Source organism: Malaclemys terrapin, chromosome 2 (genome assembly GCF_027887155.1).
Source record: "Malaclemys terrapin pileata isolate rMalTer1 chromosome 2, rMalTer1.hap1, whole genome shotgun sequence".
Lineage (NCBI taxonomy): Eukaryota > Metazoa > Chordata > Testudines > Emydidae > Malaclemys > Malaclemys terrapin.
Window position 1 is genome coordinate 286,392,011 of NC_071506.1, and position 16,106 is coordinate 286,408,116.

A 16,106-nucleotide genomic window follows, 5' to 3' on the forward strand; every position below is an offset into this window, starting at 1 on the left:
CCCCGGGGACTCCACGATTTCACAGACATGCTGCGCCGGAGCCCAGCGAGCGAGAACTGGACGGGTTTATTGGACACTGGGTCTGACAGCGGGAGAGTGTATTTATGTACCGCGCCGAGTTTCAGTGCATACGCTGCTTCGTCAGCCAGCCCTTCCCTTCCTGCGTGAAGGTGGCACATTTCTCACCTGAGCTGGTGAGTTACAGTCTTAGTAAAGAAAATGTTCTTTAAGCAGGACCCCGTTGGTGCTGCTAACTCGCCTCGCCCGTCCCTCCTCGCCCACTCGAACTGCAGCATCATTGGCGCCGCCAAAGCCGCCCGGGGGGACACGGCTCGACCCTGCGAAACGCGGCGTTCCCAGATTTCAGAGGGGACCCAGCACTGGCTCAGGCTCTGGCCAGGCTGAGAGCTGCAGCTAAAGCCAGCTTCAAACTGAAGTGGGGGACGAGGGTGATTTCGGTCGCTAGTAGCAGAAACTGTCCGGGCAGCGAAGCTCTGGGACAGGCCCCAAGGGAGGTCATGGAGGTTTTCAAGAACCCGCTGGATGAACACCTGTCAGGGCTGGGCTGGGCTTTCGTGGTCCTGCCTCAGCCGGGCTCTGGACTTGGTCACCTCCCGAGGTCCTGTCCAGCCCTGCATGTCTATGGTTGTTACAAGGCAAGAGGGTCGTCAGAAGGGCGTGACCGGAGGCTGGACGGGCAAGGCTGGCACTGCGGCTAGGACACGCTGGCGGGCAGCTGGGATTCACAAGCACCCACCGGCGAGTCGGTCCTGGCTGGTTAACGAGACCGGAGAACGGAGACTGGTCAATGGTGCCCCTAGCCAGGCTTTCGCCAGGTCGGCTACAGGCCCTTTACCAGCGAGCCAGGCTGCTCTGGGCAGCCCCTGTACTGCGACTCCGGACAGACCCTGGGGTTCTCTCGGGCTAACCCAGCCTGCTGTCGCCTGCACTCCCCTGAAACCCCAGCCTAGAGCCAGCAGTCGTGGGCTGGAGTACAGCAAGCTGCCATCTGCACCTCCTCAGCAATGCTGCCTTCTCTCCCTGACGTGGGCCTTGCTGCAGCGAGATCTGCCCCTCAGGACCCCCGGAGCCTGCGTGCCACCTGGGGCTCCGCCGGAAGATTTCTCCTAGGCCCCGCTCTTCTCTGCTAGGTACTGGCTATCGGGGCATGTCCAGCAGCCTCTCCTGCCAGGGTCGGCGACATGAGAGCTCAGAGAGCAGCACTGGGAACGTGCCGCAGGACTTCATGGCTAGGAGTCAGCGGCCTAAACAATGGGACCAGTGCACCCCAGGGGGCAGCTGTCACCCTCCATCCGGCAGCAGCAGCCGGAACTAACTGGATGGGAACCAATAAACAGCCAAAGGAAAAATCCTGGGGGAGGAGCTTGCACCGAGGAGCTCCAGAGCACTCCCCGCACCAGGGTCGTGCTCCCCCCACCAGGGTCGTGCTCCCGGCCGGGCTGTAGCCCCGCTGGCGTACCTGCATTGCCAGGGTCATCTATCCTGCCACGTGCTGGGAGACAGGGCTGGGCGTCCTCCCCTGCTCCCGCGCTGCCCGAGCCGCCCCAGCCCTGCAGCCAGCTTTCATTTGTACTTGGTGAGGGCACCCAGGGGCTTGCGGGCGTGCGTGCGGGAGATCAGCATCTCGTGGATCTGGAGGAACTCGCTGAAGGTCTCCCCATTGCCGTAGCCGGTCAGCAGCCCGCCGCCCGCGTGGGCCCTCTGGTGCCGCAGCAGGTCTCCGCGGTTGCCGAACCGCTGGCCGCACTGGTGGCAGGCGGAGGGCTGCTCCCCAGCGTGGCTGCGCAGGTGGGTGGTCAGGTTCGTCTTCCAGTTGAAGCTCTTGCCGCAGTGGGCGCAGGGGAAGGGCCGGGCCCCGGAGTGGGCGCGGCGGTGCAGGAGCAGCGAGCCCTCATGCAGGAAGCTCTTGCCGCACTCGGGACAAGTGTGGGGCTCTTTGTGCACGTGGGTCTCCTGGTGGCGCACGAGGTTCTCCTTGCGCGTGAAGCTCCGCCCGCACTGGCGGCAGGCGAAGGGCTTCTCCCCAGTGTGCACGCGCTGGTGCGACAGGAAGGTCTGCTTGGTGCGGAAGCGCCGCCCGCACTCCGCGCAGCCGTGCGGCTTCTCCCCGCTGTGTAGCTTCAGGTGCCGCAGGAGGTTGCCCTTGTTGCTGAAGGCTTTGCCACACTGGCTGCAGGGAAAGGCGCCCACCCCAGCGTGCTGCCGCCGGTGCTTGGCCAGGGAGGCCTGGCTGCCAAAGCCCTGCCCACACTCTCCACACTTGTAGGGCCCCCCGCCCCCAGGGGCAGCATGCTCCTCTGTTGGCTTCCCGCCCTGCCCAATGCTCCCCCCACACGGCCCCTCTGCAATGGGGGTTACAGGCACGGCTCCCGTCCCCACGCTGCCCCCCAGGTTCTCAGGCGCTGGGCAGGGTCTCTCTGGGGCCCCGTTGCTCTGGAGCTCAGCGCTGGCTGGGGAGTCCCTGACCCGCCTCTTGCCCCACAGGGGTTCATCGTGTCCGTTCCCCACAGGCCTCCCCTGGCCCGGGCGCCCTTTGCGCTGACTCCGACTGGCACTGGCTCCGGTCCTGGCCGAGCCCAGGGAAACTCTCGCTGCGTCTCTCCCCGTTAGCATCTCGCTCGGGCCCAGTCCTGCCGGCTCTTCCTCGTGACGCGTCCCCTCCTCATCAGCCCCCCGGGTCCCACCACCTGCTGGGAGAGGAGCGTCCAGGCGTTATTCCGTGTGCTGGGGAGTCGGGGAGTCCTGGGGGCACAGCTACGGGCCCCGGGGACTCTCTGTGGGGCAAACTCAGGTGGAAACTCCCCCGGGACCAGTCCCTGTTTACAGCTCTGCCAGCTCAGAGCCTGCCCCCAGGTCCTCCCTGCATGTGACGTCCCTGCCCTCAGGCGCATCTCACCCACACCCGCTCTCTACCAAGGGAAGGTCCTGTTGGGTCGCTGCTAGCCAGACTAGCTCCAGCCTCTGCCCGCCTTGCCGTGATGCTCTCACAGCGTGACACTGTCAGAAGGGAGAGGGAAACTCCTCCCGATTCTGTCTGCGCATCCCACAGGACCGGTCCCCCCTGCTGGCACTGGCGGGAGGGGACGGAGGGACCTCATGGAGTCTGCTCCGGCAATGACAAACGCACTGACTGACCCGCTGCTTGGAGCTCAGGCCCGTGCCCTCCTCAGCGCCAGGCACCGCACTAGCAGGGCCGGAAACGTTCCTGAACTGGGCACCACTGTGGCCAGCACAACAAAGTGCCGTGTGCCAGGAGCTGGCACAGGGACCCTGTCATAACTATAAAGGGAAGGGTAATAGCTGTCCTGTGTACAGTACTATAAATCCCTCCTGGCCAGAGACTCCAAAATCCTTTTCCCTGTAAAGGGTTAAGAAGCTCAGGTAACCTGGCTGGCATCTGACCTAAAGGACCAATAAGGGGACAAGATACTTTCAAATCTTGGGGGGGGAAGGCTTTTGTTTGTGTTCTTTGTTTGGGAGTGTGTTCGTTCTCCGGGAATGAGAGGGACCAGACATCAATCCAGGTTCTCCACATCTTTCTAAACAAGCCTCTCCTATTTCAAACTTGTAAGTAAATAGCCAGGCAAGGCGTGTTAGTTTTCCTTTGTTTTCTCAACTTGTAAATGTACCTTTTACTAGAGTGTTTCTCTTTGTTTGCTGTACTTTGAACCTGAGACTAGAGGGGAGTCCTCTGAGCTCTTTAAGTTTGATTACCCTGTAAGGTTGATTTCCATACTGATTTTACAGAGATGATTTTTACCTTTTTCTTTAATTAAAAACCTTCTTTTTAAGAACCTGATTGATTTTTTCCTTGTTTTAGATCCAAAGGGGTTTCGGATCTTGATTCACCAGGAGTTGGTGGGAGGAAGGAGGGGAATGGTTAATTTCCCCTTGTTTTAAATCCAAGGGGTTGGATTTGTTTTCACCAGGGATTTGGTGAAGGTTTTTCAAGGTTTCCCAGGGAGGGAATCCATTGAAAATGGTGGCAGCCGAACCAGAGCTAAGCTGGTAATTAAGCTTAGAAGTTTTTATGCAGGCCCCTACATTTGTACCCTAAAGTTCAAAGTAGGGATCTCAGTCCTGACATGGTGAATAGCGGTGGGATCATTTTAAACCCAAAAGCCAGTGAGATTTTTTTTTCCTTCTAGCTGCTTGGAAAGCCGAGCTGGAAGTAGATAGATGCATATCTTATCTCTCCTTGCCTGAAGGCAGAGGTGTTAAGTTTTTTTTACAGGTCCTTTGTTAAGAGAAGGGTTCAATTAGCAAATGACTGGTAAAAGGTATTTACAAGCTGAATTGTTTTTTTTTTTTTCTTTTTACATCCTCGGGAGTAGCTAGTTAGAAAGTTACTGTTAACTCTGCAGCAGCCAGAGCTGAGAGCTTCCCAGTTTGTCAACTGCAAAGGGGGTTACCCAGCACAAGAAAACAGGAAAAATGACTACCAAAGAAGTAGCTAACAAAATAGAACTGGCCAAACTAGAAGCAGAAGAAAATGAAAGAAAACATCAGAGACTGCTTCAATTAACAAAACTCGAGACAGAGCAGAGAGAAAGAGAAGAAAAAGCCAAAGAGGAGGCCCACAAGAGAGAGATGGAGCTGAAAGAAAAAGAGATGGAGCTGAAAGAAAAAGAGATGGAGGAGAGAGAAAAAGAAAGGAAGCATGAACTGGAAGTAGCAAAGGCTAAGCAGGATGCACCAGCCAATGCTAACAACCCCCCTCCAGGTACCACTTCCCATCCCAGAAGATTCCCCACCTACAAGGCAGGCGATGATACTGAGGCCTTCTTAGAAAATTTTGAAAGGGCCTGCCTTGGATACAGCATCGCTACAGACCAGTACATGGTAGAGCTGAGGCCGCAGCTCAGTGGACCCTTAGCAGAGGTGGCGGCTGAAATGCCTAAGGAACACATGAACAGTTATGAACTTTTTAAAAACAAGGCCAGACTCAGAATGGGGCTAACACCCGAGCATGCCCGTCGGCGGTTCAGAGCCCTAAAGTGGAAACCGGATGTGTCATTTACCCGTCATGCCTACCACATTGACAAAAATTGTGATGCCTGGGTATCAGGAGCAAATGTTAAATCTCTGGAAGATCTGCTTTCCCTAGTAAAAATGGAGCAGTTTTTAGAGGGTGTTCCTGAGGAAATAGAAAGGTACATCCTAGATAGGAAGCCCAAAACTGTAACTGAGGCGGGGGAGATTGGAGCCCAGTGGGTGGAGGTGGCAGAAAAGAAAAAAACTAGTAGCAGTTGGAGCGAATATCAGAAGGGGCAAGCCGAAACAAAACCTTACCACCGGGGACAACCCAAGGCCCCACCCACATCCCAAGGGAAACCCCAGACGCCTTCTCACCCCACCACACCAGTCTCCACCAACCAACCTCGTCCCGGTGATACCTTAGCAGGGCGATGTTTTAAATGTAATGGACTGGGACATATAAAGGCTCACTGCCCCAAGAACCCCAACCGATTACAGTTCATTACACCCCAATCACACCAAAGATCCCCAAACCCAGATGCCTCTCTCATACCCTCGGAGCGAAGGGAAACCTTGAGAGTGGGCGGAAGGAAGGTTACCGCTTGGAGGGACACTGGGGCTCAAGTGTCAACTATCCACCAATCCCTAGTGGACCCCAAACTCATCAACCCAGAGGCTACAGTGACAATTCAACCCTTCGTGTCACAATCTGTAACCTTGCCTACAGCCATGTTGCATGTCCAGTACAAGGGCTGGTCAGGAATGTGGACTTTTGCAGTCTATGACAATTATCCCATTCCCATGCTGCTGGGGGAAGATTTGGCCAACCATGTGAAGGTAGCCAAGAGGGTGGGAATAGTCACCCGCAGCCAGGCTAAGCAAGCTTTCACCCCCATCCCTGTTCCTGAGCCGTCCACCAGGGCCCCGTCTGTGTTACCGGAGACCCAGACAAAGGTGGTGGAACTGGATCCTCTGCCAACGACTGCAACAGCCGTAGTGGATCCAATCCCAGAGACCCAGCCAAAGCCAGTCCCAGAACCGGAACTGGCAACGCAACCAGCACCAGAACCATTGCCAGCCCTGAGTCCAGCGCTTGCAAACCCGTCTACAACTCCAACGCCAGAGGGCACCAGCGAGCCTGAACTGGCAGAAGCAGCAGATAAGCCTACCCAAGAGGCTCAGCCAGAGCCTGAGATACCACATAGTGCACCAGCGGACAGCGGTTCACAGTCAATGGAAACAGCCCCAGCACCTGCATCGCTTCCAGAGGGACCAAGCCCCAGTCCACAGTCCAAGGAGGAACTGATGTCTCCAGCATCAAGGGAACAGTTCCAGGCCGAGCAGGAAGCAGATGACAGCCTTCAGAAAGCTTGGGCGGCGGCGCGGAGCACCCCACCGCCTCTCAGCTCTTCTAACCGATCCCGGTTTGTTGTAGAACAAGGACTTTTATACAAGGAGACTCTTTCTGGTGGGCACCAGGAAGACTGGCATCCTCAAAGACAGTTGGTAGTTCCCACTAAGTATCGGGTAAAGCTCTTGAGCTTAGCCCATGATCATCCCAGTGGCCATTCTGGGGTGAACAGAACCAAGGACCGGTTGGGGAAGTCCTTCCACTGGGAGGGAATGGGCAAGGACGTTGCTAATTATGTCCGGTCTTGTGAGGTGTGCCAACGAGTGGGAAAACCCCAAGACCAGGTTAAAGCCCCTCTCCAGCCACTACCCATAATTGAGGTCCCATTTCAGCGCGTAGCTGTGGATATTCTGGGTCCTTTCCCAAAGAAGACACCCAGAGGAAAGCAGTACGTACTGACTTTCATGGATTTTGCTACCCGATGGCCGGAAGCAGTACCCTTAAGCAACACCAGGGCTAAAAGTGTGTGCCAGGCATTAACAGACATTTTTGCCAGGGTAGGTTGGCCCTCCGACATCCTTACAGATTCGGGAACTAACTTCCTGGCAGGAACCATGGAAAACCTGTGGGAAGCTCATGGGGTGAATCACTTGGTTGCCACCCCTTACCACCATGAAACCAATGGCCTGGTGGAGAGGTTTAATGGAACTTTGGGGGCCATGATACGTAAATTTGTAAATGAACACTCCAATGATTGGGACCTCGTGTTGCAGCAGTTGCTTTTTGCCTACAGGGCTGTACCACATCCCAGTTTAGGGTTTTCACCATTTGAACTTGTGTATGGCCGTGAGGTTAAGGGGCCATTACAGTTGGTGAAGCAGCAATGGGAGGGGTTTACGCCTTCTCCAGGAACAAACATTCTAGACTTTGTAAGCAACCTACAAAACACCCTCCGACATTCTTTGGCCCTTGCTAAAGAAAACCTAAAGGATGCTCAGGAAGAGCAAAAGGCCTGGTATGATAAACATTCCAGAGAACGGTCCTTCAAAGTAGGAGACCAAGTCATGGTCTTAAAGGCAATCCAGGCCCATAAAATGGAAGCATCGTGGGAAGGACCATTCACGGTCCAGGAGCGCCTAGGAGCTGTTAACTATCTCATAGCCTCCCCCACCTCCAACATAAAGCCTAAAGTATACCATGTTAATTCTCTTAAGCCCTTTTATTCCAGAGAATTAAACGTTTGCCAGTTTACAGCCCAGGAAACAGATGACGCGGAGTGGCCTGAAGGTGTCTACTACGAAGGAAAAAAGGATGGTGGCGTGGAAGAGGTGAACCTCTCCATGACCCTTGGACGTCTGCAGCGACAGCAGATCAAGGAGCTGTGCACAAGCTTTGCACCAATTTTCTCAGCCACTCCAGGATGGACCGAACGGGCATACCACTCCATTGACACAGGTAATGCTCACCCTATTAGAACCCCACCCTACCAGGAGTCACCTCATGCCAAAACTGCTATACAAAGGGAGATCCAGGACATGCTACAGATGGGTATAATCCGCCCCTCTAAGAGTGCATGGGCATCTCCAGTGGTTCTAGTTCCCAAACCAGATGGGGAAATACGCTTTTGCGTGGACTACCGTAAGCTAAATGCTGTAACTCGTCCTGACAACTATCCAATGCCACGCACAGATGAGCTATTGGAGAAATTGGGACATGCCCAATTCATCTCTACTTTAGACTTAACCAAGGGGTACTGGCAAGTACCACTAGATGAACCCGCTAAGGAAAGGTCAGCCTTCGTCACCCAGGCAGGGGTGTATGAATTCAATGTACTCCCTTTCGGGTTGCGAAATGCACCCGCCACCTTCCAAAGACTTGTAGATGGTCTCCTAGCGGGATTGGGAGAATCTGCAGTTGCCTACCTCGATGATGTGGCCATTTTTTCTGATTCATGGGTAGAGCACATGGAGCACCTGGAAAAAGTTTTCGAGCGCATCCAGCAGGCAGGGCTAACTGTTAAGGCTAAAAAGTGTCAAATAGGCCAAAACAGAGTGACTTACCTGGGGCACCAGGTGGGTCAAGGAACTATAAATCCCATACAGGCCAAAGTGGATGCTATCCAAAAGTGGCCGGTTCCAAAGTCTAAGAAACAGGTCCAATCCTTCTTAGGCTTGGCTGGATATTATAGGCGATTTGTACCCCACTACAGCCAAATCGCCGCCCCGCTGACAGACCTAACCAGAAAGAAACAGCCAAATGCAGTTCAGTGGACTGATGAGTGTCAAAAGGCCTTTAACCAGCTTAAGGCAACACTCATGTCTGACCCTGTGCTAAGGGCCCCAGACTTTGACAAACCGTTCCAAGTAACCACAGATGCGTCCGAGCGAGGCGTGGGAGCAGTTTTAATGCAGGAAGGACCGGATCAAGAATTCCATCCTGTCGTATTTCTCAGTAAGAAACTGTCTGAGAGGGAAAGCCATTGGTCAATCAGCGAAAAGGAATGCTATGCCATTGTGTACGCGCTGGAAAAGCTACGCCCATATGTTTGGGGACGGCGTTTCCAACTACAAACAGACCATGCTGCGCTACAGTGGCTTCATACCGCCAAGGGAAATAACAAAAAACTTCTTCGGTGGAGTTTAGCTCTCCAAGATTTTGATTTTGAAATACAACACATTTCGGGAGCTTCTAACAAAGTGGCTGATGCACTCTCCCGGGAAAGTTTCCCAGAGTTAACTGGTTAACAATTGTTTTTGGAATGAAACATATTGTTAGTTTTTATATAATCAGTAGTATGTCTAAAGGTACATGTGTCTTATTAACTCTGTTTTCTCCTAGAACTCCAGGAAGAAATCACAGCCAGTGTGGAACCGAACATCCAACACTATCTGTGATTTGGGGGGCGTGTCATAACTATAAAGGGAAGGGTAATAGCTGTCCTGTGTACAGTACTATAAATCCCTCCTGGCCAGAGACTCCAAAATCCTTTTCCCTGTAAAGGGTTAAGAAGCTCAGGTAACCTGGCTGGCATCTGACCTAAAGGACCAATAAGGGGACAAGATACTTTCAAATCTTGGGGGGGGAAGGCTTTTGTTTGTGTTCTTTGTTTGGGAGTGTGTTCGTTCTCCGGGAATGAGAGGGACCAGACATCAATCCAGGTTCTCCACATCTTTCTAAACAAGCCTCTCCTATTTCAAACTTGTAAGTAAATAGCCAGGCAAGGCGTGTTAGTTTTCCTTTGTTTTCTCAACTTGTAAATGTACCTTTTACTAGAGTGTTTCTCTTTGTTTGCTGTACTTTGAACCTGAGACTAGAGGGGAGTCCTCTGAGCTCTTTAAGTTTGATTACCCTGTAAGGTTGATTTCCATACTGATTTTACAGAGATGATTTTTACCTTTTTCTTTAATTAAAAACCTTCTTTTTAAGAACCTGATTGATTTTTTCCTTGTTTTAGATCCAAAGGGGTTTCGGATCTTGATTCACCAGGAGTTGGTGGGAGGAAGGAGGGGAATGGTTAATTTCCCCTTGTTTTAAATCCAAGGGGTTGGATTTGTTTTCACCAGGGATTTGGTGAAGGTTTTTCAAGGTTTCCCAGGGAGGGAATCCATTGAAAATGGTGGCAGCCGAACCAGAGCTAAGCTGGTAATTAAGCTTAGAAGTTTTTATGCAGGCCCCTACATTTGTACCCTAAAGTTCAAAGTAGGGATCTCAGTCCTGACACGCCAGGCACCGCACTAGCAGGGCCGGAAACGTTCCTGAACTGGGCACCACTGTGGCCAGCACAACAAAGTGCCGTGTGCCAGGAGCTGGCACAGGGACCCCGACTCCAGGAGCTTTGCTGGCCCCACTCACCCACGCCGTGGGGACCAGGAACACGTGTCTCTCCGGGGTCGTACGGCTCTTCCCCGCGCTCCAGCCTAGAGACAATCTCCGGTTTCTCCACGGTGTCTCCTGTTCGATGGAAGACAAATGGATGGCCTGTCAAAAGCCTGTCAAATGGCTTAGCTAGCCAGCGCCCCGACGGGAGTCGAACGCACACGCTGGCTGGCTTCTGTCTGGGCTGGTGTGTTTATGACACACCTGCCTTAGGAAGCCACCGAGTCTCACTGCGAAATGAAGACTAATCGGGGCACGTTCTGCCCATGTTCCAGGAGCACAGGCTACGAAGCCAGCCCTGGGTAGCAGACAGCGCCACTGCCCCAATAAAGGGCTCTTTACCCACAGAGGTGACCAGCTCGTAATTCTCCTTCATCACGTCCTGATACAGCTCCCGCTGCCAGTCCTTCAGCTCCTTCCACTCCTCGGTGGTGAGATAGACCGCCACCTCCTCGAAGCTCACCGGCTCCTGCAACAGAACAGCCCTGCTGAGCCACGCCCCAGGGACCCTCTGCCCTCACCCCCCGTGGCACGGCAGCCGGCCGCCTGGACGGGAAAGGCCCTGAGCCGTCTTACGTGCTTATGAACCAGCAATTAACGATGCTCCTAAAGCAGAAATCAGGGAAGCCCCTCAGAGCCAGGAAGCCCCAGGCACTGACAGGGGCATTAGGCTGCCGGCTGGTGTTAAAAAAGGTTTTCTGCTACCCAGAGGCCTAAAACCTAGCTGGCACTGTGCTGGTGCCCCACCCCTTGGCCAGCCCGGGGCCTTTCCCTTGGTCCCCTCTTGCCCAGAGCCTGAGCGTCCAGCACTTCGCTCTCCTTACCGGAGCGGGTCTCACCTCGTTTGGGGTGTCGTTCCCCTGTGCTGGAAGCATCAGGACTTTCGCTCTCGAGTACTGATGGTCCCAGACATACGGCGCCTTCTCTCGCTTTGCTTTTCTAGCCGATGCCTTGGGCTTGGGGCCCACGGAGCCTGTTCATGGGCAAGAGAACACGTGCTGTGTCCTGCAGTTGCAAGGGCCTTGCCAACACGCACTGCGCCAGCCATTGTCTGCAACGGGAATTTCTCTTGCGAGCTGCCCCAGCTGGTAGTTCCCGTGATAGGATACTGGCTGCCTTTCAGACAGCTGGGTCCCGGGCCATCTAGCGCCCACAGCCAGCACCCAGCCCCTTGGATTGCACTTGGGAGTGAACAGGCAGCTGGTGCAGGGCACAGGGTACGTGCCCACGGCTGCTGCTACGGCATCCTTCACCAGCTCAAGCCCCTGGGAACTGCGTGAAGGCAGCTTGGCAGTAACCCAGCGGAGAGGTCACAGGGACCTGGATCACTGAACAGTTCTCACAAGCTAATCCCGAGAGTCCAGGAGCTGGGTCCAACGGGACAGCACGCCGTGCCCCAGCACCTCCAGTTGGCAGTTCATAGCCCTGGCACCTTTGGGCTCCCGGGCAGCAGCCGCCTCTCTCCGAACGCCCAGCTCTGAAGGCAGCGCCCCTGCCAGCGGCCGCGCAGAAGGGTGGCAATATTGCACACCATACCACCTTCCCTTCTGCGCTGCTGCTGGCGACAGCGCTGCCTTCAGAGCTGGGCGTTTGGCCAGCAGCCACCCCGCAGTCGCCCGGCCGCTCTCCGACCGCCCAGACAGTGCTTAATTTGTGCTGGGGCTCAGCTCCAACCGGTCTTTCATTACACATTAAGCACCGACAGCCAGGCTATGCACTCTAATGGCAGAGGGTGGGGGGACATGCCCTCCATTAGGAGGCACCCCCCGGCTATCGGCATACCCCTGCTGGGATGGCACCAACAAATAGGGGGCTGAAAGTGATGGATGAACTGCCCAGGCACACCAGCGCACTGGGCCCAGAACACGTCCCGCCACGGAGTACAGCACTGCAGCGCCCTCGTCAGGTGGGACGTCTCCGATGTTCAGCCACCCGCCAGGCATTCTACACATACGTCAGTGCCAGAGTCCCATGGGAATGGGAGATCCCCCTAAAGCCAGCCTTGGCATGTCCAAGACGCTGCTGCTCCTGCCAATAAAGGGATCCTCACCCAAAGATGCCACCAGCTCGTAATTCTCCATCATCACGTCCCGGTACAGCTCCCTCTGCCATTCCGCTAACGCCGCCCACTCCGCCGGGGAGAAATAGACCGCCACGTCCTCGAACGTCACTGGGGCCTGAAATGCAACCGTGGCCCACTCAGCACCGTCGGCTCCAGTCCAGCCAGCCAGAGGCAGGGGTTAGAGACACACAGGCTCCCCAGGTGGTTCTCTAACCTCTCACGACTGACAGCTTGTGCTAGAAGAACGATTATCCCAGCCTGGTGCCCGAGTCAGGCCAAGCTCCCAGGGACGTCAGAGCTGGGGGGGGGGGGGGGGGGGGAGGGCGCATTATATTAGCCTCTTTCACACAAGGCTAGTCCGGCTAACGAGCCCCTAGTCCTGGCTCCGTGCCACAATGGATGGAATTCCCAGGGGCTGGGGCCAACCCAGGAGGGGGGGACAGGATGTGGGTCCCCTGGATTCACACTGATGCACGAGGAGCACCTCAGGGCTCCTTCCAGACAAAACACGTGTTACTGCTGCTGCAGACACGCCGCCCCGCCCCCCCCAGGGGCGCAGGTGCGTATCTCCGGAGATCCTGCTCGTCTGTTAGCGGGTCTGGCTCCCCTCCCTCTGTGTGTCTGGCCATGCAGGATCCCAGATGCAGCCCAGCAGTTCTGGGGCTGCCCTGAGTTGTGCAGTGGGGTCCCACCCCCTGGCACCAGCCTCTGCCCTTTGTGTTTTGCCTTGTGGTTGCAGAAGGCCCCTGGCTGTGAGACTTTCTCAGGCGGCTCCTCGCTCCCCTCCCAGGGAGACCCCGTCAGGCTGGGCTGGCAGGGGAGACCCTCACCCTACAGACAAAGGTGGGGCCCGATAGTCACACCTGCTGCAGCTCCCCCGGCCCAGCGCTTCCAGGCTACCCTACAATAACAAACCTGCCAGCTGCTCCCGGGCAGGACAAGCAACGCAGCCAGGTCAGGCCCGGGACCCGATTCTCGCCCGGCCTCGGCGTGACCGCCCGGGGCTGGAGACTGACACACCGAGGCAGGGCGAGAGGTGCCGGGGCCGCCTGCCACGGCAGGGACCATCCACGGGCAGGGCAGGGGGCCGAGCGCGCACAGAGCGCCGTGCTCCCCCGTTCCCCGCAGGCCGGGCTCGGCTCCCTCCAGCCCCACGCCCCCGGCCCAGCCCTACCTGCGCCGGCATGGCCCGCCCGCCGCCTCCGGCCGCTGCGCTGCGCTGCGCTGCGCTCCGCTCCCAGCCGCGACGCGACCCCAACGGCTGCGCAGGACCAGCGCGGCGCGCCCTGGGCGCACGGGAGGGCGCAGGGGCCGGGCCGGGGGAGGCGGCGGGCCGGGGGCCGATCCCCGCTCTGGGCGGGAAGGGAAGCGGTCGGCCCGGCGGACGGGCTGGGCCCCTGGGATCCAGCGCGCGGCGGGACCGGCCCGGGGGCGCTCCGGAGCCGGGAGCTGGAGCGGGGCTCGCCGCTGGGGCTTTGTTCCGGCTCGGTGGGAAGGGCAGAACTACAACTCCCAGCATCCCCCGTGCCAGGGGAGACCCCGGCTAGCGCCCCTAACCCCCCCCCCCGGCCGCCTGGCTCCAGCTGGAGTCTCGCCTCCGGGAGCCCCGGGGAAAGGGACCGTCTCCGGGGGGTGTGCAGCGCCTGGCGCAGCGGGGCGAGGCCGGGACTGGGCTCCTGGCGCTAGGGGAATACAGAGAACTCATCCCCCGCCCCTCCGGATTCCAGCCACCCCCAGCCTAGGGTTGCTAACTTTCTAGTCCCACAAAACCGACCAGCCTAGCCCCGCCCCCTCCCCGAGGCCCCAGGCTGGGGGGTGGGGCCGAGGGATTTGGGGTGAGGCAGGGGGTCGGGGTGTGGGAGGGGGCTCTGGGCTGGGGCAGAGGTTGATGCAGGCTGCAGGGGGGTGAGGGCTCCGGGCTGGGGCCAGGGGTGAGGGGTTCAGGGTGTGGGAGGGGGCTGTGGGCTGGAGCAGGGGTTGAGGTGAAGGGGGTGAGGGCCGGGGGTGAGGGGTTCAGGGTGTGGGAGGGGGCTGTGGGCTGGAGCAGGGGTTGAGGTGAAGGGGGGTGAGGGCACAGGCTCTGGGCTGGGGCCAGGGATGAGGAGTTCAGGGTGTGGGAGGGGGCTGTGGGCTGGAGCAGGGGTTGAGGTGAAGGGGGGTGAGGGCACAGGCTCTGGGGTGGGGCTGGGGGTGAGGGGTTCAGGGTGTGGGAGGGGGCTGTGGGCTGGAGCAGGGGTTGAGGTGAAGGGGGGTGAGGGCACAGGCTCCGGGCTGGGGCCAGGGATGAGGGGTTCAGGGTGTGGGAGGGGGCTGTGGGCTGGAGCAGGGGTTGAGGTGAAGGGGGGTGAGGGCCGGGGGTGAGGGGTTTTGGGGTGCAGGAGGGTAGTCTGGATTTGGGGGGGGCTCAGGGCTGGGCAGGGGCGCAGGCTCAGCTTGGGTGGCTCCCGCCTAGGAGCCGGACCTGCTGGCCGCTTCTGGGGCGCAGTGCGGTGCCAGGATAGGTAGGGATTAGCCTGCCGACCGGACTTTTAACCGCCCAGTCAGCGGTGCTGACCGGAGCCGCCAGGGTCCCTTTTCGACTGGGTGTTCTGGACACTGGTCACCCTACATGAGCCCCCTGCTAATCCGAATCCCGGAGACCCCCGGCCCAGCCCCACCCTAGAACAGACACTCCCCCAGCCTGGCGCACTCGGGGATCAGAGACGCTCTCCCCCTGAGAACGCGGCAGGAGACCCAGCTGGCAAAGCAAGGGCTGCCCAGCACCGGCATGGACAGGGCCCCTGCAGGATACAGGGTCCGAGACACAAACAGGGCCCAGGCCCAGGGCGAGACGGGCTCTAAGGAGCTGAGGGGGAAGGGCTCGATGAACGGTGCAAGGAGAGATGGGGCCTGCCCCCAGGTCAGCATGTAAAGCCATGTGGGGCGAGCTGGTCCCACCCAGCGATGCAACAATCTGCCCACAGGCAGGGAGAGTAGCTGGCATGGCTTTGGGAACAAGAGACCTCGCCCCGAGTTAGCACCAGGGACAGAAATACCTCAGTGCTGGAGCCGGATTCAGCCCGTTGGTGGGAACGCTGATGCGCTGCGGCTGAATCCGGCTGCCAGGAAGGGGCTTTCCTGGGAACATTTTACATTTTAATCAAAAATTTCTTGGGAATTTGTTGGGGTTTTGTCAAAAACAAACAAACAAATGTTTTTTGGCAGCTGAAAAGTGGAACGTTTTGTGCGTACGCTTTCCAACACCGGCCTTGCAACGACAACACAACCCTTGCCATTGAGTCAAAGAACGTTTTTCCGTGGAAAAAGCTTGGCTGAAAAATGTGTGGCCGGCTCTAGACACGTGAGGACCGAGCTCCGACCCTGCACTGCAGAGCCGGCTTTAGGAAGTGTGGGGCCCAATTCGAACAGTTTTGACGGAGCCCCGGCAGGGATGACTGAAAAAAAAAAAAACCCGTAAAAAAACATGTGGGGCTTGTTCTCACCGGGCGGCACTCGTAGTCTTCAGCGGTTTGTCCTTCACTCGCTCCGGGTCTTTGGTGGCACTGAAGGACCTGCTGCTGAAGTGCTGCCGAAGACCCAGAGCGAGTGAAGGACCCGCCGCTGAAGTGCCGCCGAAGACCCGGAGCGCTGCCGGGTGAGTAAAAATTAAAAAGGAGCCTCTAGCCAGGGAAGGGATTCTCGGCCACTTGCCCCCACCCCGGCGGCCCTGCCACTGGGCGCGGGGCCCTCTTAGGCGCGGGGCCCGATTCGGGGGAATTGGTGGAATTGGCCTAAAGCCGGCCCTGCTGCACTGCAGCCTGCTGGGAACTGTGGTCTTTC

The 16,106-nt window shown here is 57.4% G+C and overlaps 1 protein-coding gene across 1 annotated transcript; it reads right to left on the bottom strand.

The window, feature by feature from the left end:
- Positions 1–47: 47 nt before the first annotated feature.
- Positions 48–13,473, bottom strand: LOC128831366 (zinc finger protein 773-like). The gene is made up of 6 exons (XM_054017677.1): positions 13,462–13,473; positions 12,276–12,402; positions 11,065–11,198; positions 10,568–10,694; positions 10,202–10,300; positions 48–2,708 (listed from the first exon to the last, which is right to left on the bottom strand). The coding sequence occupies exons 1-6, from the start codon at positions 13,471–13,473 to the stop codon at positions 1,585–1,587; spliced, it is 1,623 nt and encodes a 540-aa protein (XP_053873652.1). The 3' UTR covers positions 48–1,584.
- Positions 13,474–16,106: the final 2,633 nt, after the last annotated feature.

Bases quoted from the DNA above. Each gene is read 5' to 3' on its own strand.
- LOC128831366 (XM_054017677.1), bottom strand. The intron at 10,301-10,567 runs GTAAAGAGCCCT...TCCATCGAACAG, and splicing joins CGAGCTGGTCACCTCTGTGG to GAGACACCGTGGAGAAACCG. The intron at 2,709-10,201 runs GTGAGTGGGGCC...CTCTCCCAGCAG, and splicing joins TCCTGGTCCCCACGGCGTGG to GTGGTGGGACCCGGGGGGCT.